We start from the raw sequence: 22,907 nt of genomic DNA on the forward strand, positions 1-22,907 counted from the left end.
TTGATAATTATTTAATTCAAAATTAACTTTACTGTGATGTAACTTCAACCTCGACCATTCTGTCTCCTGTGCTGGTGAGCCAAAGACAATTTTCCTGCTTGGTAGACAATAAAGAATTATTCTATTCTATTCAGGTTCACAGATTTTTCCATACAAGTACCTGACATAATACAAAAATTAGTAAAAAAAATGTGACCACACATTTCATATGTGTACTCGGAATCAGTGAGTGCCAAAGTCTGAGATCTTGTACGTATTAAAAAGAAAGAAGTGGTATCTGTGCATCTCTGCTTGTCCTGTTCTAGTTCATAGGCTCCACGTCTAACGGTTAATTTAGATGCAGTTCTCCTGAAGAACCCTTTCCTTAAGTTAAAGTGTGATGTTTCTGTTTTTTTTTTTTTTTTTTGCTGCAGTAGACTGAATTAATAAATGCATTCTGTCCATTAGATTAGATCAGGCTATAAAACACCTTCACGTGTCGGTGGTATCGGTGCAGACTACAGCCTCCCTGCCGGCTGTCCTGAGCAGATCTGCGGCACACTGGGCAGCAGGCAGCAGCATTCCTGGCCAGGACAGCCGTGAATGTGATTGGGAGGGGCGGACAGAGCAGCGGCAGCAGCAGTCTGGGGTCCAACATCCTCTCTGCTGAGGCTCACGTCCCCCCATTTGGCTTCTTCAAAAACCTCCGGACCCCCAAACCTTCTTCTTCATGAGCTTTTTCACGGCTCCTTCTTCGAACAGGACGCGGTGAGACGACGCGAAGTTGAAAGGGGGCAGCGAAGAAGAAGCGTGGAGGCCGTTTTTGTTGATGTTTTTTCTTCTTTGGCTCGGTTTCCTCGGTAAAGCAGGAAAATTGCTTGGTGTAGCTGTATCGGAGAGAAGGCTCGGGAGGAGGTGAAAGTGCGGGATATGATGACTGAGAAAGAAACGGCGGCAGAGAAGATAATATCAGGTAAAGCCTCTCCTCTGTTGAACAGTTTTCTGTAGTTTTAACTCGGCTCATTTATGACATCAATTAGGCGCGTACGCGCTCTGTGTTTCAGTGTGGCTGTTTATGGGACTTTTATGTGTTCTCAAGTCCGATTTTTAAAGATTTACGGCCCTTTAATATCTTACATACTGCAGCATTTCAGTGTTAATTAATCTTAGAAAGCTGCCTGACACCTTTAATGCAGTGTAAGGAGGCTGTATGAGCTCTCCAAGGGCAGCCGCAGTGAAAGAGGACCTCGCCTTCCGCACCCTGCAGACGAACATGGCGATGCGTAAAAGTTTACCGCTCTGGTTTTGATATTTTTCTACCGTGAGGCTGTGCCCGGAGTGTCAGGGTGTTCACGGTTTGCTGGAGAACAGATCGTGCTCGGTTCGGTCGTCCATAACGGTGCAGAGTTTGGTCACATGGCCCGTCCCATCGGAGTTGTGACTCAATGCAGCAAAAAAGTCTGCTGCACCACAGCCTCAGGTAACGCAGTGTTCATCTCCGCCCAGACCGTGATGCTGCTGCCAGGCTAGGACGGAATACTGAGGGCTTTTAGCATTCACAGCAGTCACACGGTGCTGCTGGACGGATATCTGTAGGTGTGCTGCAGAAATGAGAGAAGTTTGCCTTTAAAGCTGCTTTTCTTCTGTCAGGTACATCACGTACCGGAATGACAGCCAGACGAACAGGGGCGGATTTAAGGATATGGAAGCCCCTGGCAAGAGACAACATAACACCCTTCCCCATTTTATTATGTAATAGCATCTCTTTTAAAGCCAGGGCATACCCTAATGAGAAATCTAGCTAAATCCCCAAATAGCCAACAGTCCTTCATTAGAGCAGTGGTTCTCAAGCTTGGGGTTGGGACCCCCTTGGGGGTCGTGAGACACTGAGATGGGGTCACCAGATGCCTTAGAAAACTAAGAATATTTCTTACATTACACTGTTTCCATTTGACACCAGTTTTATTAATTGTTAACCATTTTCATCATTTGAAACACCAATTTTGCCTATTTTAGCACATTTTTGCCACTTAAAACCAAACTGTGTCCATTTTAAACCATTTCCATCACTTTTTTTCTGCCTGTTTTTGTCACTTCTACTAAACTAATTCTTGCCTATTTCTGCCTATTGTTGCCTCTGTTGACCCATTATTGCCATTATTAACAACTTTTTACCCATTTTAACCCATTTTTGCCAGTTTATATCAATTTTCTAAAATCCCATTTCACCTAATTTCCACCATTTTTTGCACTTTAAAGCCATTCAGCAGCTATTTGATCCTCTTTTACCACTTTATGTGCCTGTTTTGCCACTTTTATCTAATTTTTGCCACTTTTAACCCAATCATGTTCTTTAAAAATCCAGTTTCACCACCTTTTTCTAACTTTTTTTGCCATTATTAACCAATTTAACAATTTTTAGCCCATTTTAAATATGTTAAAAAAAGTTATTTTCATTTAAAGAAGGCTATTTTCTACACAAAATAAAAAATAGAGATATTTGTTTGCTTTGATAAGAGTAGTTATTATTCAGGTCAAATATAAAATATTGTTTTCTCAGCTTAGCTTCACCATGGACCATGATTTTGCTGATGTCCATGGGCCCCCAGTGTGGCTGGGTCCCAGAAACCTCCCCCTTTATCCCTTCCTTATGGGTGACCTTGTCTCCACGTGACTATTCTTGAATGTGCATGGCTGTTCAACCACCTTCAGGTACAGTGGAGGTCCCCGGTCTCTGGAACCTTTGTTTTTGGGAATCGCAGGCTGAAAAGTCTGAGAACCACTGCATTAGAGGAGCATCAAACTCAGCTTATGAGGATATCTGAACAATTTTCAAAACCAGGAGGAAGAAATAACCATTAGATGTTCACTATTGCTGCAACATCTCTTGCTCTGACAAAGTCAGACGTTTTTATTTATTGCATGCCATTTCACCACACAGTAATCCACCAGTTTATTAAGTTTATCTAGCAGTACTGGGAAACTGGTGACCCAGGCTCATCATGTGGCCCTCTTCCTCACCTAATGCGACCCTGAAGTCAATTTTAGATATCAAGAATTTATAAACATGAAGAAAACATCATAACGTCTGCCATGAGAACATGAAAAAGACAAGCATTTCTAGAATTATCTTTGACTATTGGGATTCTAAGGTTCTTTGTAAGAGCTACAAGTGGCTGTAACTACTGTAATAAAGATCTTTAATATGCATCATTGGCAGACATATTTGTGAAATATACTTATTAACCAGTGTTATATAAAATGCATTGAACAGCAGTTTGAGTTCAGTGTTTAGCTCATTAAATTAGGTACTTTTATTTGCGTTTGAGTTAAAAATGCAAATGTTTTTTTTTTTTAAACTGTGACTGAAAGCTGTGTATTTGTTCATCATGCAAAGTTATAGGTAATTCTTCTTATTGTTAAAATTAGATTAACCTACATTTCATAAATATTTGGCACTCTGGCAGTGAGAAAAATATCATGTGGCCCTTTTGGTAATCTGAGTCGGCCATCCCTGGTCTACAGGGATCTACCTGACTATCATTAGCTTGATATGAAGACATTTTGGGGGGGTTTGAAGGCCAGGGTTTAAAAATAAGTTAGGTCCAGAATTTTTTTTCTGTATATAAATGGTATTTAAATTTTTTGGAGCACGCAAAATGAATGCCAAAATGATACACTCAAGGGCCAAGCTGTGTTAATAGATAGAAATAGGCTTTTTTAGTCTTACTGCTCTCCTAAAATAGGGGAAGATAATATAATGCTATAGTCATTGTTGTTCAAGCCACATAAATCTGTGTTAAATAATCAATACATAACTTGCTGAGTGCATGTTTTAAGCACCGACCAGTATTTCTGCAGTAAATAATCATTTACACGTGCAAAACCGTCGTGGTTACTGTAAGCATTAGCATTCTTCATTCTTCATTTGCACTGAATGATTAGCGTACAAGGTAACTCTTTCTGGTTTGAGTCAGTTATGAGTTACAAAGCTAGTAGCTTTCAAACCATAATGGTGAATACCATTCAAACTTATTTCCAGCAGATTTGATCAGTCCTCCGTGACAGTGGGCCTCCTGTCAAAGCTGCTGTAGCCACATGTCCACACAATCACAGCGAACTGCTTCCAATCAGGACACAAGGTAGTGCAAGGCAAGATATGATTTTATGTCATGAGCCTTTTCAAAATAAAAGCCATCTAGCTTTACATATATTCATTAGTACCACTTTTTGTTGTCTTACTTACTTCTACTTACTTAAAAGTTAGAGATTCAGACTTCAGTGACCTCATAGCCAGCTACGGCCTTGATTATTGTTATACATCATGTTAGCAGCACTTGCGTTCTTTTAGCGATGTCAACTAGTGATGTTATTAACTTCCCATCGATTCTACTCGAAATTAGGCCTGTTAATATGAATGCATTAATCGTGATTAAGCTGGGAAGCTCAACAGGTTAAAAGAAAACTAATGCAATTTGATCATATGACTAAGTTTGATCACAACTTCCCCCCGTAGTCCTCCTGCACAGATGTTTACATCCTTGGGGTGAAAAGGTTAAAGGCAGGTCAAACACAGCCAGCAGTGATGAGTGAGGAGACAGACCCAGGTCTGCTTCACAGCAAATTTTGATTTAAAAAGCTGCCTAATGGAAGTCTGGATAAAACCAAAGTTGTGTGTACATACTGCGGTGATGAACTGTCTTTACGCAGAAGCACGAGTCTGAAGTATTACCTAAACACATCTTTGCTAATGTTAGCAAAGATGCTAACAACAACACGGGATCAAGCCATGAGAGCTAATGCTGCTAATGTTAGAAAAGACGCCAACAACAACACAGGACCAAGCCATAACGCCCAGCTACACCAGCGCAGTCCAGCAGACATGGATTTGTCCCCAAAACGACAACATCTAAGCTAACTAATGGGGTCGCTAATGGGTTGCCAGAGACTGCAGACCATCGACATCGTTGACAACAAGGGGCTTCAAGACATCATTCGGGTCACCACGGATGACCCGTACCACAGAACACCTACGAGAACTACAGTCAGAAGAATCCGTGAACTGTATGACAGCAAAATAGGCAACTAAGTGGAGCATCTGCCCCAAGCTACATTTATTACATTGACGAGAGACCACTGGACATCAGTCAGCAACTTCTAGCTACCTCTGTGTAACAGCACATCTGATCATTCACTTTACAGCACAAGTTATTTTCTACCTGATGTGTTTGTCCGCTGGGCTCATTTGCAGTTTATAAATGTTATTGCTCAGTGAATGAACCCCTTAAAGCCTGAAAATACAAATTATAGCCAGAAACTTCTAATTTTTTGGAAATTAAATGTTTATTTCACTTTGTACTGAAATCCAAAAAAATCCACATTTCCATAAAATTTAACATTTATATTATTTGTATATAATTTAATACTTTAGGTATTTTTCGATAACTGATAATCCACTTGAGGGCATTTTCATCATTTTTCAGATTGTGTTCAGAAGGTTTTTTTTTTGTAATTTATGATGATATTGATTAGATAAAGGTATCATAAAGGTATGTATCAAATATGTGACAACAGGCTTTAAGGGGTTAAGACACTCTGATTTACAAACCACAAATAAGTTTAAAAACTCTGTTTAATATTTCTTCATTTGAACACCATACTTGTACTAATTTATCTCAAACAAAAATGCAAGTAAATGGTAGTATTTTAAATGTTAATTTAAAGATAACAATAATAGTATTAATAATAATAATTACAAATACATTTTTTTAGTAAAAAGCACTTTTAAATAGCTGTACAAAAAGTTAAAATAATGAAAATACTTGATAATAAGAACGTTTACAAATCTTAAAGTTACTAAAACTAAAGAAATGCTGTGATTAATCGTGATTAATCACAGCACAGTGGTGTGATTAACTTGATCCGTTTTTTTAATCAATTGACAGCACTACACAAAATGTAACTCTTTTACTACCTGAAGTAGTGCTGGCCAATATATTACATTTTTATGATCTACCTCTATAGTTTTAAACAAGATGTAGGCTAGGTCAGTATTTATTTATTGTTTATTTTGAAGCTAACTCTAAAAATATACGTCACTCAACCAATAGCTTCATATCTAGGGAAATGACCGATTTTTGTTGAAGAAAGTGTTGTCTCTTGTTAATTTGTGCTTAATTGATTTTTCTGTGATTTTATCAGGTACTTTTTATTTTTGGTTTTTTTGTTGTTTTTTTTTCCCATTTCATGAACAGGTCTTATGACAACAGAGCTCAACAATGTCCACCCACTTTGATATCAGCCCAGGTTCTGGAAGTAAATTTTACTGTTCAAATCCTCGTTTAATATTTCACAATGCTTTAAATCCATAGCCAGATTTTAAATCCAGGAGCCAAGCAAACCAGAATACTCCAGAATATTGTTAGAAAAAAGCAAAGGCACATGTTCAGATTTTTTTTAAGAGCAAATGGACTACATATCCCAAAATTCATTGGGATTCCCTCGGTTCATCTGTAATTATAGCTTTTCTGACTTTCAAACAGTACGTTAAAATCCTTTCTACATTTATCCTTATTCCAGTTGTTGCATGTAAGCATGTTTATAACTGAATGGGGGAGAAAAGCTGTTAAAAAAGCCCTTCTAGCCTCTTAGCTTGCAGCTAATTTGCCCCCAGTCATTCTCATCAGCAGCAGCTTCTCTGCACACAGCATGTAAGGATAAGCCATGGTAAGAGAGCCACAGTACTGATTTATGGGCTGTTGTTAGAATAAGAAGAGGGACGGCGAGCTCTCAGGTAATTCACTCCTACATCCTGACCGTTTCATCATTCCCAGTAGCTATAGGGCATCAAAGGTCTGACTGTTAAAACAGGCCTGTGTAAAAGTGATCAAAGTTTGACTTATAGGAGGTTCATCTCCTCTAAACAGACTCGTTCCTCTGCTGTTATGTAATACATCTGCCTGATTGCTCTGCAGACTACACCCTGGTGATGTCCCACAGGGATGAGAGCTAAATACCACATTCTGAGAGACTTGAACTCTCAGGGATTGAACGGTTTCTTGTGCTCTTGTGTTTTTCAAAGGTTTAATCTGAATCATGGATCCTTATGGTCGTACTGAAGAGAGGGCAGATCAGCGGTGAGAGAATCTGTTAGCTGATGTCATGATCAGAAGTGAGAGCCGAGCTTTATGATGTAAATGAGGAGATTATCACACTGCACAGGCGTCATCGTTTGGGTTGCTTGTTTTGACACCCTCTGGACTATAGAGTCACGACAGGCACCTATCTGTCGACTATGGAGTAAGGCATCTGCCCTCTGTGACTTTTTTAAAGTTTGAAGTTTGGATGAAGCATTCCAGCAATTTCTGTGGTTCAGTCCTGCCACTGATGTGGTGTCATTTCTTCAACACCCAAATGTTTTTAGCATCCAAAAATGTCATTTCTTTAAGCGGAAAAGGAAAGCCAATGTGGAGAGTAAACAAAGGGAGGAAACCTCATCGGAGACTCAGACCCCGTTTACACCCTGAATTAACATTCATGCTGAGTAATCAGATGTGGTAATTCCAAGCAGAAACCTCTGAAAAAGAAAGTCAGTGAAGATGTGCAAAAGCAGCTGTTCCTCTCATGTCTACTAGAGCTGTTTTTCCCCAACCATTTTTTTCCTTGGAGCCCCCCTACATGTACCTAAGAAAAACAGAGACTCCCAGGACCCAGGAGAGAAGAAAAAGTGCACTCTGCCATCAAAAATCCTCATAGATTTTAAATGTTTCGCTGATAACACCCTAAACAGGCCTGTGTATGCTTTTCTTGCCCAAAGACATTTATATAAATTAGGGCTGAATGATTGTGGAAAATAATCTGATTGCATTTTTTTTCTCCAGTATTGCAATTGCGATTTTATATATGATTATTCCTTAACCCTCTTTTATTCCTAAACAAGGGCTGAAAATTCCTTAAAAAGATCTAATTCTGATGATTTCGACTGGTATTGCAAATTGGATATGAATTCTTTCATTGAAGAGTTTTTGTCATTCTCATATTTAATAAGAAAAAAGTACAAAAATGAAGGTAGGATTTTTTATAGACTATTCTAAAAAAAATTGGCACTTGAATGATTGAATAATATGCTGCAACTTTGCTGCTGCAAAAAAGTTTAAAACTACTATTTTGACACAAATTTCAGGTTAAAGAAATATTGCACCATCTGCGATTTAAAATAGCAGCAGGCCATATTGCAATTTCATCCAATTTTCGATTGAATGCACAGCCCTAGTATAAACTACTTAATAACTGCTTTATCATGGTTTCAGCCAAAATTTGCAGATCTAATTTTGGCAGCCTCAGGGCAGACAAAGCCTCTCGCCTCTCCACACGGAGACGAAAACGCTATATTTCCGTTTCACTTTGAAAGAGTTTTCTGTAAATCTGGGATTGTTTCAGGAAATGTCTGTATAAGCAAGGAACCCCTGAAAAAGACTGAAAATGTTGTAGTATATATGCAATGCTGCCACTGAAATGCACCAAAAGAGAGAAAAAGATTACAGAAAACTGACACAAACTTTCTCCTAGTTGCCCTTCTGGTTGTTCTCTGTGGTGGATCTTAGAACATTTGCTGTATGTTGTTCCTCGGTGGTGGTAAAGGAGCAGCAGATTTTGCTGTAAAAGCCATAACAAGCTCAGTAGCTTCTGCAGCACAAATACAACCCTGTAGTCCACCATCGTTGTTTTGGTTCAACAGCGCATGTAGCGTAAGTGGGCTACGCTATGTATGATGTAATAGTTTCAAGAAAGATGCGGTTGGCTGTCCACACAGAGACAAAACGGTAAGCGTTTACAGATTTGTGCACTCTGGGACCTGGCTTGAAAAAGTAGCATTTATGGCCTCCCAAAACGTTGTTTCCCTGTGGATGAAACGCCGATACGACAAAAAACCTTTGCTTATACTCCTGAAATTGTCTCTGTGTGGACGGGACCTAAGATCATTTGTGCCCCAACGTTGGGGGGGGGGCAGACCCTAGGTTGAGAACCAATGTACTAAAGGCTGTCTGCAGCAACAGCGATTCCATGTTTGAATGTTAATTTTTAAAGAATTAAATGTGTTTACAGACTGATTAAAAACATTTTGGTCTGAATAGTTCATGTCTTTATGGGTGCATACTTTACAGAGGTTGAATTTATTAATAACTGACTAGTTTACCGGTAGCATACCAGTTATGTATAATTAGTGGTGGGGCTGATATGACTACAAGCCAATGTGTTGCAGCTGTTTGTCAGGAGCTTAAAGACTGCTTCAGCTCCACCTCTCTGTCTGTTTTTAGGTTGATCTGAAGTTAGTCTGAGACAGTTTTGATATAGCGGCTGTAGTCCTGCATGACTTGATAATAATGAGTGATTGTACTGAAAAACATTGGGATTACAGTATAATCCTTAAATGGTATCATGAGTCTACGGCTTAGCTATGAAAGGAAATTGTGATTTATTGTGCAGCTCTAGGTGGCTGCCTTGGACTGGAATCAGAAGCCACCTCCACTAACCAGGCTTTGTCCAATAATTTATACAGTCTTTGAATAAGTTATAATATATATATATATATATATATATATATATATATATATATATATATATATTTGGTATTTTTTGGTACTTTTTATTGACAGAATATTCTGGCTTTCAGTACCACTTGTTGGTCACATACAGCTCTGGAACACTTACCAAACAGATATGTCCTGCTTTATCCTTCACTGCTGCTGGTTTTCTTCCCCCTCTCTCTCCAAACTATCAGGATCAGACTCCGGGTCTAACCTGTACGGACGTATATCAAATTCGCCATATTTTACTCAGTTAGACTAGTTCATTCAAAGTTTACAAGTACTAGCATAGCAACATAGCCACATTGGAGGGGGCAGGCACAAAACATTGAGACTAACACCGGCCAGCCTCCGGAAAATCAGCCAGTCAGAGGAAAGCAGGTCCGGGGGGGGGGGGGATGTTAAAGAGACAGCAGCGAAAACGAAGCGTTTCAGACGGAGGTTAAAATAAGGGTTTTTCAGGACGCCAGTGTGAGAAACATGAGGAGTTTTTTGAGCTGTAAACCATGTGAAGCTACTACGTGGGTATCAGAGAGGTGGTGTAAAGCCTTGAAAAAAGGCATAATACCTCCACTTTAAACAGGCTGGGAGAATTCATGTTTTATACAGATCTTCCACCAGATGGCAGTGTAAGCAAGATAGGCAGACAATGTCAACAGCGAAGGAGACAGCTATCAGCTGACTCCGTTCATCCATTCAGTTTCACGCGGCCCAGGCCTCAGCCACGAGAAGATGCTCCTTTGCCACAAATACCTCTGCATGCACAGGTAAACACAACGGGCTAACTTTTCCACAGAGCTAACACTGAACAACGGGCTTATTTAACCTGCATGCTAAAAGTGCTACCAGTCATAACAGCACACCTAAGATCACCAAGCACCTCAGTCACAAAGACAGAGCTGTCTACAAAGCACAATAGGTTAGCATAGAAGCTAGTGGAAAGATGATGAGCGAAGCACATTTTGTAGCATTTTGTTGTATGTAACTGTAGTGTGACATTAAATGATGTTTTAGTATGAAAGGCCTGCTTATAGATTTATGGAATCGTTTTCATGTACAGAATAATAGGAGCATTGTATAGGAAACGCCTCTAATACAAGATACTTTATGTATTCAATATTATCAAAAAGACTGTTTATAAAGAATCAAAACTTCATTGAAATAAAATGAGATTAGCAGATCAGTAGCAGAAATTGAATTTAGTTGTCATTACATTGTATCAGTATTTTCGTCATGTGGATGTTTATGACATAATGAGGGTGAAAAGCTGTTAAAGAGGGACTGCTAGCCTCTTAGATTGTAGCTAGCTATCACAGAAGGGTTATGTGTAGTGAAGCTGGTGGCAATTCAAATGAACCTGAAATTACCCATGAGATAGGGATAGGGTGGATCTTTAGCAGCTTTTCGCCCTCGTTTTGTCAACAGCATGCATCTAAAAGAAAACACTGAAATGGTAAATAAATAAAGAAATAAATCTTGCGGGGAACAAGTTTGATAAAAATGACTCCTATTTCATGATGACTGGTGACAGGTGAGGCCGACTGGATGTAGATAAACTGCAGTGATCCCAAGAGTAGGAGAAATGGTGTATAGGCTGCTTTTTGCTAAGTAAGTTTGTTTCAGTCGAAGGCTTTCTCTGTAGTCTAATGATAATGGTTAAGTGTGAACAAGGACGCTAAAGTGGATTCAACTTGGTATCTGATAGTCCAGCATAGATGTTAAAATGCAAACAGGATCATAAACCCTTGCTACAGATTGAGTCGTTGTGATTATTCCCATGGAACCTGAATGCACCGTAATTATGATAAATCACACCCACAGCCTCGTGTTGTCAGAACACATCAGTGTGACTCTGAGCTTCAGTAGCTGTCTGTCTGTCATGAAGTCAGAAGGTTTTATACCATTTCTCGTGTCAGGCTTAACGCCCATAAAGCCATTAGAGTTGACTGTGCGTGTCTAATACTATTTACTCGGGCATTCAACCACTTAATATGTGCTTGCATTATAATTTCACAGCAGCATTGGGGGATAAAAAGAGGCCCTTTGTTCATGAACTGAACATGTTGATGTGTGCTGGTTAGACCCCAAACATGCAGAGGGCCAAATAAAGTTGCTCCTCTCACTGACAACATGAAATTAAATCTGCAGTCTGCAAGGTATCGTAGTATGGTCTGTACACTGACACACACATCAACTGTTCAGACTTTATTTCAGCTTCAACCTGCTGGTGATGATGGGTTCAGAATGTTTTAACTCATGTCGGCCCTTTTTACAGGATATGTAGATGGAGTTATTCAGTTGTTGGTTATTTTGGGCTCTAAATAAGTCTGTGCTTTTTATAAGTTCCTGCTGAGTAAACTTGCAGCTTGACAGAGCTCAGCATTGTTGCAAAATGCAAAATAAATATTATTCAGAGCATATTTTCATCTACTTCAAAAGCCCACAAGACATTACTTAACATTCCCAGCTTCTGTCTGTAAATTGTTTTGGATACTTGTTCCTTCTATTACCTATCAGCAGGGAGAGAAAGAAGACCTATATGCACCAAAATACACAGAGGGAGACTCAATCTCTGGGAAATAGTGCCATTCTGTCAGAATGCTCTTTAACCTAATGTAAACAACGATGAACTGATAGCAGCCGTAGCATCTCATAGGAATAGCATTGGTTAGCAGTATTTTGATCTAGAAAATGTAAAGTTGTATGAAGGCTGTGTCAGGTTGTACTCACATATAATCAAAGCACCGAGTGGCGATTTTCACGTGGACGTTAACCTGCAAGCATGATTGAAGGCTGGCGATTCTAGCACTGCAAGCAAGTGCTGCACAATTGATCTACACCACGTTCCACATTATTATGCAAATGATATTCTTCTCTGATTTTCCTAAATATTTATGCAGATGACAGAATATTTTTCAGGTTATCAGCCATTAGAGCATAATTCAAATGTTTTTGAACAAACTTCATAATGACAAAAATTATTTTTTTTAAAATAAAAACCTCAAAATGCACTGTTCCACATTATTAAGCACAACAGCTTTTTAAAACATTTTATAGGTTGTAAGGAACTGAAAATGGTCATTTGTAGAAATTGCAGCATCATTGGGTCATATTTACTGAAATCAAAGCTATTTCAATCAAAAACATCTTAACAGGACAAGTTCCATGTTAACATAGGAGCCCTTCTTTGATATCACCTTCACTATTTTTGCCTCCATTGAACTTGTGAGTTTTTGGAGAGTTTCTGCTAGAATTTTTTTTGCAGGATGTCAGAATATCCTCCCAGAGCTGCTGTTTTGATGTGAACTGCCTCCCACCCTCATAGATCTTTAGCTTGAGGATGGTCCAAAGGTTCTCAGTTGGGTTGAGGTCAGGGGAGGATGGGGGCCACACCATGAGTTTCTCTCCTTTTATGCCCATAGCAGCCAATGACACAGAGAGATTCTTTGCAGCATGAGATGGTGCATTGTTATGCATGAAGAAAATTTTGCTACAGAAGGCATGATTATCTTTTTGTACCATGGAAGAAAGTGGTTAGTCAGAAACTCTATTTACTTTGCCGAGGTCATTTTCACACCTTCAGGGACCCTAAAGGGGCCTATCAGCTCTCTCCTCGTGATTCCGGCCCAAACATGACTCCGCCCCCTCCTTGTTGACGTCCCAGCCTCATTGGGACATGGTGGCCATCCACCAACCATCCACTACTCCTCCATCTGGACCATCCAGGGTTGCACGGCACTCATCAGTCAACAAGACTGTTTGAAAATGAGTCTTCATGTATTTCTGGGCCCACTGCAACCGTTTCTGTTTGTGAGCATTGGTTAGAGGTGGCTGAATAGTAGGTTTATACACGACTGCAAGCCTCTGGAGGATCCTACACCTTGAGGTTGGTGGGACTCCAGAGGCCCCAGCAGCTTCAAATACTTGTTTGCTGCTTTGTAATGGCATTTTAGCATCTGCTTTCTTAATCTGATGTATTTGTCCGTCAGAAACCTTCCTCATTATGTCTTTATCTGCACAAACCCGTCTGTGCTCTGAATCAGCCACAAATTTCTTCACAGTATGATGATCATGCTTAATTGTTCCTGAAATATAGAATGTTTTCATTCCTTGTCCAAGGCATTAAACTATTGGACACTTTTCAGCAGCAGAGGGATCCTTTTTCTTTCCCATATTGCTGAAACCTGTGGCCTGCTTAATAATGTGGAACATGTGGAAAAGTGCATTTTGAGGTTTTTATTTTTAAAAAAAATAATAGTTATTATGAAGTTTGTTCAAAAACATTTGAACTGTACTCTAACTGTTGATGACTTGAAAAATATTATGACTGTCATTTGCATTGATATTTAGAAAATCAGAGAAAAATGTCGTTTGCATAATAATGTGGAACGCGGTGTAATTGCAGTCACAATCACAATGTCAGGCTATGCTTGTATTTAGTAGAACTTGAACGGTTTACAATAATGCCTGCAGAAAGCTCTTTAAGTTTTCAACAGTGCTGCCATGGGCTGCACGGCGGCGCAGGAGTTGTTGTTGCCTCACAGCAGAAAGGTCCCTTGTTTGCTCCCCGGTCAGGGCCTTTCTGTGCAGAGTTTGCATGTTCTCCCCGTGCATGCGTGGGCTCTCTCCGGATACTCCGGCTTCCTCCCTGCACCAACGACATACTCTTTAGGTTAATGGGTGACTCTAAATTGGCTGTTGGTGTGAATGTGAGCATGCCTGGTTGTCTGTCTCTATATGTCAGCCCTGTGATTGATGGGACAAGTCCAGGGTGTACCCTGCCTCTCGCCCGATGACAGATGGGATAGGCTCCAATCTCATTTTCTTATTTTTTACCAATGGCATACATTTGAAAAAAAAAAAAAAATTTAGAGACAATATGATAATTTGATCAAAATGTGTCTTTTTCAGTGTTTTTGAAAGTCAAGCCCCCAAAGCGTCCATCAAGGAAATAACTAGCCCTTCATTAGTGTAGCATCAAAATCAGACAACCCTCTGCTGAGTCATGCTTTGGTCTCTTTGCACAGTGACAGAAAAAGCTGAGTCAAACTGCAGCATCTTCTTTTTAGACATTTCCCTGAGTTCTTGTGACTAAGCATTCATTTAGCTCTCTAAATCAGGGACAGTGTCTCGTTTCGTCTCTTTGGGAGCTCTTCTCGTGTCATCCCTGCTGTCAGCCCGGTGTAAGGTGTGGCTCTCAGCTGAGGAAGCATTTTCTCTTTATTGACCGTTCAGGTCTGATCCCAGTTGGCTCAGATGCTGCAGTGCAGTGAGTTAACACAGCAAATTGACATAAATGGTACCACCGCTCAGCTGATTACCCCGCCAATAAAGAGCATTTCTCCACATGAGAAGTCATTATTGGATAATCAAGTGTTTGACCGAGTGTGTAGGCTCAATAAACCAGACATGCCTCTCACTTATCTACATGTTTGCACTTATATATGAAGAGGAGGTTGTAAGAGTGCGTCTTAATTAAGGAGGAGTTTGAGACTGTCAAACTACACATAGCACTGGTATAAAGGCAAAAATCCTCACACTGTTCCTCACACTGTTCCTCACACCACATACTTGTGGTGTCTCTCTGTAGTACTCCACTAAAACACTACTTGTCAGTATGATTTTTATGCCAGTTTTCTGTCCTATCGCCACATTCTTGCCAGTGTGTGCACAGGAGACCATGGCAAATGAAACAAAAAAACCATTCTACCATGAATTGTGCTTATTGTATCGTTGGTTAATCAAGTTAATCCCATAAATACAGTGATTAATCATGATTAATCATACGTTTAAAATACTAGCATTTACTTGTATTTTTAATTTGAGATAAAAAGAAGTACAAGTAGGGTACACTGTGGTTTCTCAACTTTAACATCTCAGCGTAGTTGTAATGTTTGTAAATGACAATAGCTTAACTCTCCGAGCAATAATATCCATAAACTTCAAACTTATTCAGCAGACAAACACATCAGGAACAAAATATCTTCTGCTAAAGTGAATTAAACTCATCTTCATTGATGTAAATGGTCTGCAGTCACAGTGACCCATTTAGCATTTTGCACTAGTTAGCTTAGAATCGCCTTACACCTGAGATCTTTGCTAAAACTTTAAAGACTGTAAAAAGACTAACACCTGAGACCCTTGCACATCTGAAGACCATTTGTCGGCAAGTTGCTGAGCTTAGTTTCAGACTAAGATTTTGCAAAAACTGGGCGTCACTTACTACAAGACTAGAAAACGATTCCTTTTGAGATTATTTCCCATCATGCATCCGGTGGAATTAACAACAACATATTTTGGGTGGAGAATAAGACGCAGAAGATGATGGAGATAGCATATACATTAATATTGCTTATAATCTAATGTTTTGAAACTCGAGTAGAAAAAAAAGGAAAGTTAACACCTAAGCAACTTTGCATGTAACTACAAAAACCTTAACCTGATCCGCCATCTGGAAAAACTTCCCATAGACTGTGTTTGGGAAAGAGCGGAGCCTGTTCTGTCTGTCACATCTTTACAGGCCAATCAGAGCAAACCACGTGACGTAGCCGCTACCGAGGAGTAAATTCCATAGAGAACTGCATGACATGAACCATGGCGACTGTAGACATGTCAGTACACGACTTTAGTTTTTTTTTTTTTTTTTAAAGAAAAAAACCCTGCTGTTCTTTGTTCTTCTTTTAATGAAGAAATGTCATCAAGTTCTGATAAAGCTGACACTTTAGCAGCATCTATGCTAATGTCTTCTGCCATAATTGCACCAGCTTCTTGGTGCTGCTTACTTATGTCACGACTCTGCTGCGCCCAAAGTACTGCCCCTCGACGTTGATTGGTCCTGTCACTTTCTAACCAGGCCCAGACTGTTCAGATGGGAGCTTTACAAGATGGATTCACCAGTGAGAAACACAGAGACGGGCAAATCCATCTGCTTTGCAAGGTTACAAAAACCTAAGGACTATCCTGGAAAAACTCCAGCGTAAACACGATGAAAACATGAGTATTCTCACCACAGAAACAAACTGATCGGGCTTTTGCCTTGAAAATCTTGATGGAGGTTCACTGTACTTGTCATGTCAGCCTGTAATGAATTACACAAACAAACAGGTGCAGAGATCTGACTGCATTTAGGGGGTTCAGAGTGATCTTTCCTTCGATTATGTTTTAAAAAAATGAGTGATTTAATGTACTTACACTCAACACTGGCTCCTATTGGTTGTGGATTGGTTGTCGCGTCATTAAAAAAACACAATTTGCACAAGATATTGACTTATGTAACACCAAGACTGAAGAAAAATTGCCTTAAAACTGCTCAGATCAACTTTAGCAAGACTTATGATTTTACTCCGACTTTGGAATTTGGCTGCGACTTTGAAATTGCACGGAAGGTCGCCTTTAGCTGTTGTTGTTTTGTTGACAAATCCAAGTCTGCTGCACTCCGGCAGTGTAGCTTGATGACCACAGCAAGTGGTTGATGTTAGCGTCTTTGCTATCACACAACTTTGGTTTCATCTAAACTTCTGTGCACCAGCTTTTTAAATTGAAATTTACCAGCAGAGCTGAGTCTGTCTCATCACTTTCACCTCTTCACCCCCAGGCTCTTAAACATCCACACTGGATGACTGAACATGTGATTAATATGACCTTAGTTTACTGTCATTGTTGAATATTAATTTAATTATCAGATTACCCCCAGTCCTGATGAAGTTTGCATTTTTGTTGACGTTACCTTCTTATATTTGATTTTAGAGCCAGTTTTTTACTCCAGACTTTTACGCAGCTTTCAGGCTCCAAGGCCTTGAAGCAGTGAAGTGAATAAAGGCTCTAGTGATTATTGGAGCATTTACAGTATAAAGAGTTGAATTCTTCTGGTTTACAGTGTAAAAAAAAAAAATCTAAAATTGATCTCTGATGTTTCTATGGAAGCCGCTCTGCAGCTGTGTATTTCCTGATCATACCTTTATAAGTACTGATACTGATTCGTTTAGCCATGCTAAATGTTAGTGCTATAAACCGGAAATCAGTTCTTCTTAACTGCCAGCTAGCACTGCATGCACGAGCTACCATTTTTAGAGCAGCAAAGAAGAACCATGTTTTGAAGCTAGCCGTTGTGCCTTCCAATTGATGCTATTGATACCTTTGAATCCCTTACGGCAGCAATTTCAGGCCACCTGCCTGGAACTTGTGTGAGTTTTCGGGACTTTAATGATTAAATCTACACCGGTAAACCTGGCATTGAATTACTTTTTATTCATTTTAATCCATTTACAATTGTTTATTGCCACTAGCTGGCATGCTAACTGGCATATTGTTTACCTTTGTGAGGGTCTGTCAGCCAATGGCAGGCAGTTCTGTAATCACGTTTGGCTGCCTGAATAGAATATAATAGAGAGAGATAGAGAGCCTGTGATGCAGCCCCCTGTATTATTGTTATTTTAATATTTAAGAGTAAACCTAAATAATCAGCAGAAAACAACTTTAGGGTCACAGAGATGCTGTACATTATGATTCTGTTTGTTGAGCCATGTTCTGAGTCAGTCCAGAAAGTTCACACTGGTATCAGATCAGCCCCTCGGTATCGACTGATACCCAACACGTTGGTATCAGAATCGGGAAGGAAAAATGCTATCAGAACATCTCTTTCTTTAAGGGTCTGTGTCTAAACCTGGCTATTTTAGCACTGACAGCCTTAGCCTTCAGGCATGTGAGATGTGGCGCATTTTACATAATCATTTGAAATACAACCATGTATGCAGGTTTTAAATGAGATAGTAACTACACTTGTGATTTTTGCTTTAATCGATCACCTCTAACCTACGTGTATACGATGGTGTATGCCGTGTAGATTTGACACTGCTTTGATCAGGATTTACACTACAAGTGCAAATTTGACAGGAGTCAATTCCTAAGAGACAAAACTGGTTGAAGTTCAGGCCCCTATTTTGAAATGGAGTCCTCCTGATTCAGATCTTAAACTGTCAGGGAGCAGTCCTATCTGAGGCTCACTTGTACAGTCAGAGTCTGTGATTGAAGCTCTAGGTGTGATGGCAGCCAGTCTGAGTGATGCTCTTTTTTATGCTTGAACATCAGTCTGATGAGCTTTCATTAGGAGTCCACCTGATCCATAAATATTCCGCTGACTATCTGCTGGCGTGCGGCGTCTCAATGAGTTAAAGCTTCCCGCCCGAGTGAGAAACGTTGACGGTACTTCATTTAGCTCAGCGTGCTCAGTAAATGAAGAGTGCTCTGCCTGTTGTTGACGTCTGTCTGTGAATTGTCTGGGGGAGGGGGAGGGTGTCAGACGGGGTGTCACGGGGGCTGGGTGATTTAACACCCGGGTCATTAACTTCTCTTAGATGTCACTTTTCAGTCACAGATCCAACGAGGAGCTGAGCAGCTGTATTTCAGTGAGAGGAATGTGAGAAATTTCTGGACATTGTCGTTGGAGCAGCGAGCTGCCCGTTCACCCTGACTTAAGCTCGATTGTTTCCCGTCAGCCCACCAGGAAAACATCAGCAGAAAGACTTTGAACATGTTTGACTGCTTTATTGTCTTTATCTGTTTTGTTAGGATTCTGGAAATGTCCTGATGCTGTAGGGAAATATTCAAAGAGACAGAAACACCCCCACATCCTCCCTGAAACCAAACAGAGTACTGGACTCTGACAATCTCCAGCTGTGGGTTCATGCTGGTAACAGTTATTACACTAAATCTAAGGACCAGAATGTTCCAGAGTATTCTTGGACCCTGTTTAAACCTTACATTTCACAACTGTGCCTAGTACTAATGCTAGGTGTGAAATCCCTACAGTTCTACCGTGACTAGATATCTGATAGCTCAGACTTCACATAGAGCTGGTATGGGAGGCCTCCACCCTGACTGGTTTGGTGTAGACTCATCAAGTTAGCCCTGTACATTTCAAACATATGCTCCATTGTACTTTTGGTTTAATTTTTTTGAAGGATTTTCTAAGAGCTTCTAGGTTGACACTATTTTTCTTTACTATCACAATCTTCACAAAACTGCTGTAAGTATTGTTCAGTGTGTACACCACTAGAAAGTGAGTTATGAGTCAAAACAACTTAAACTGTTGTTAAAGCTGCTGTTATACAAGTCGCTGCAGCTGGTATTGAAACCACAGACAGGCCGACAGACGCTCTGCAGAGAGACTCGCTTCATGTTGCTGTTATTACAGACATTAAACTTAAGGAGACGAGTACACACCTGCTTACTGTGCTTCACATCAATATCACAGACACAAACAGGTGATGTTTGGATTGCTATCTGATTGCTTTCAAGTGTTGGAGCAAAATATGATGATGAGTGGACTCAGACAGGGATGTTGTGGGTCAGATATCACTCTGCTATATGGTGGCATTGTTACTGCCTTGTGCATAAACTATGACCCAACACAAGCATTTAAACCAGGGCTGAACAATTTGCGAAAATAATGTAATTGTGATTTTTTTCCCCCAAATATTGCAACTGCGATTAAACATGTGATTACTTTTAGGTCCCTCATCTTATGGATTGTTCCGCAAACACAAGCAATAAACCATTCTATATGATAACCAGCACTAGTTAGATAAAAAAAAAAAACCTAGGGATGAATGATTAGAAAAAATATCTAATTGCAATTTTGGCTTATATAGCAAATTTGACATCAATTGCAATTGCTGAAGGGGAAACATTTTTGTTATTCTCATTTAAATATTAAACAGGCAAGGTAAGATTTTTGTAAACCATTCCAAAAATAATCATTTGAATGTATGCATACTGTGTAGAGCATAAAATCTCTGCTGCAAAAAAATGTATTGAACTTGTGTTTTTGACACATTTCAGGTCAAGGAAATATTGCAATTTATTGCATATTGCAATTTAATCTCATTTGTGATTAATTGCCCAGCCCTAATTTAAACCAGTGAAGACTGTGTTGCAAAATTTTAGTCCCTTGAACAATTTTTTGGTGACAGCACTCATACCAGCCAACTTCTGAAGCTTTACGCTAACTGCTAATCAACCTTGTGCTCTCTGCTGTGCATTCACAGCCCAATAAACCCTGATGTGGATCAGCACTGTCGGTCCAAGTTAAAAAAGAAATAAAAATACATATTGGATCCAGCCCATCTCAAAATAAAACCCTACAAAATATTTGCAATATCATTGTTGATTTACCACTGCTGATAAATATCATACATCACCATTAATAATGAAACTGGGCACTTGAAACATGCTCAAAGTAAGTTTATTGGAAGGGGAAGGCATCAGTGAGCTTGTTACATTTGCAGATTCAGATTTACAGAGGAATGAGGAAAAAGAGTGGTGTGCTGATAAAGTGGCTGTTACTACAGACTGATGGACCAGATCTGGGATTTAAAGCTCAGGGCCACAGGCAGGTCCATGTGTGACATATTTGTTTTTAATGTAAATGAGAACTCAAGTTATCAAACAGTAAAACTCCATTCCTATGCCTTGTTTCCACACACTAAGTATGGTTACGGAGGTAAGTCAACAATCAGTTGACCAAAGTCAGCCCTAATTTAGTAACTGATTTTTAAATCAACTTACACATTAAAAATGGACACAAATCTGAAAATCAAACATGGAAATTGACAGGTGAGTGCCCAGCTCTGGTTAACATTTGAACATGTTTCTATGGAGAGATAAATTACAGTGGTTTAACAGGGGTGTAGTTTATCTGCAGTCCTCCATGAAATAAATAAGACAGTCTATCTAAACTGACCTCCCGTTTAATCCCCGTTCCTCACTTCAGACCAAAACAAACCTCCAAACCATGAAGTAACCGTCCCACTCCCATAAACATATGTTATGACTCAGATCTCTCCGGGCCGGGTGTTTGGCCTTTCTCGGTGCTGTGTCATGTTGCAGACATGAGCCATGTGGAGCAGGAGGGGTGGAGGAGTGGGAGGTACAGGATGGGGGAGGGTCTACACACAGGCCATCAGATAGCAGCTCAGAGGAAACCAAGCTCATTTGTAAATGAAAACACTGTTAGGAAGTCAGGGATGGGACTCTGAATCGTTTCTGCAGACTGCTGATGATGTTTGAACACGTTCCTATGTTTGATCGTAAATGTTCACATCAGAGAGTCAAAAACATCACAGCCTCTTCAGCTGCAGACTAATTGGTTTCATATGTGTCTGTGGTATGTCAAGTATGTAAATCATCATTGTTTTTATGTGGAGTAAAAGCTCAGCTCTATCTTTGCTGCAGTGGTGAAGATCATCCTCATGACTGGTCTAAATCAAGGACTAGTTTGTTTTGTTGTTGTTGAATCAGCTCAAGTTTGGTTTGTGATTACAGGAGGTGTGAGAGTCACAGTAGCTCTACAACACGGGAGGTTTGGTTTAATAAGAAGTTAAACTCACAGGGCTGATCATGAAGATTCACTACAGACTAGAGTAGTCATGATACAAGAATTCTGAATTTCAGTACCATAAAAACTTAAATCAGACAATATTGATGCCTGTTTTCAAGCCTTTGTCCAGAGCTGGCTTTTTAACTCTGCCACCACTTATCCTTCCCACTAGTGGTCCCACATCATGATATTATCATGATACTTAGAACACGATATGATACTGTGATTTTAAACATTTTGCAATACTTTGGGATTTGCAATACCAAATATTATGATATATTGCGATTGCACAAGCTACCGATTTTAGTGCAGCGAAGAAGAAACAAAGGACCCACTGCAGCAGCAAAGAATGGAGGCTGTGTGACAGTTTTCTCTGAATTTGATTGTTAAAATGCCTTCCAGACTGGCGCTGTCATACAAGAAGTGACACAGTTTATCAAAAACCAAAAAACTTTGGTGTAATAAATCGTTGCCTCTTACTAGTTTTAGCTCTTGAAGCTAGCCGTTGTGCTTTCCCATTGATACTACTTGATGCCTTTTAATCCTGTGGCAGCATTTTCAGTGGGCCTGGAACTGGTGGGACTTCTCTGGGCTTAAATGATTAAATCCACATCAGTAAACACAATAATGAATGTCTTTTTATCCATTTTAATCAAATTACCATAATTTATTACCACTAGCTTGAATGCTAACAGGATATTATTTACCCTTTGTGAGGGTCTGTTAGCCAGTTCTGTGTTGTTCTGTGATCACGTCATGCTGCCTGAATAGAGCATAATGGAGAAAGATAGAGCTTGTGATGCAGCCCCCTGTATTATTGTTATTTTAATATTTAGCAGTAAAACTCAGTAATCAGCAGAAAACAACTTTAGGCTCACAGAGATGCTGTACATTATGATTCTATTTATTTAGCAATGTTCTGAGTCAAAAATAGGTCTAAAATAATGTGCTAGTCTGCACAGTCA

At 39.7% G+C, this 22,907-nt stretch overlaps 1 protein-coding gene across 4 annotated transcripts in view; it reads left to right on the forward strand.

Annotated features, from left to right (window-relative positions):
- Nucleotides 1-602: 602 nt before the first annotated feature.
- The window catches only part of hspa12a (heat shock protein 12A), an 87,207-nt gene continuing 64,902 nt past the window's right edge, over nucleotides 603-22,907 (forward strand). For all 4 annotated transcript variants that reach the window (XM_041790308.1, XM_041790310.1, XM_041790309.1 and 1 more), the window contains exon 1: nucleotides 603-952. In XM_041790308.1, coding sequence (XP_041646242.1) covers nucleotides 910-952 — 43 coding nt within the window. In that variant the 5' untranslated portion in view covers nucleotides 603-909. The remainder of the gene's footprint in view (nucleotides 953-22,907) is intronic.

This window comes from Cheilinus undulatus, linkage group 6 (assembly GCF_018320785.1).
Source record: "Cheilinus undulatus linkage group 6, ASM1832078v1, whole genome shotgun sequence".
Lineage (NCBI taxonomy): Eukaryota > Metazoa > Chordata > Actinopteri > Labriformes > Labridae > Cheilinus > Cheilinus undulatus.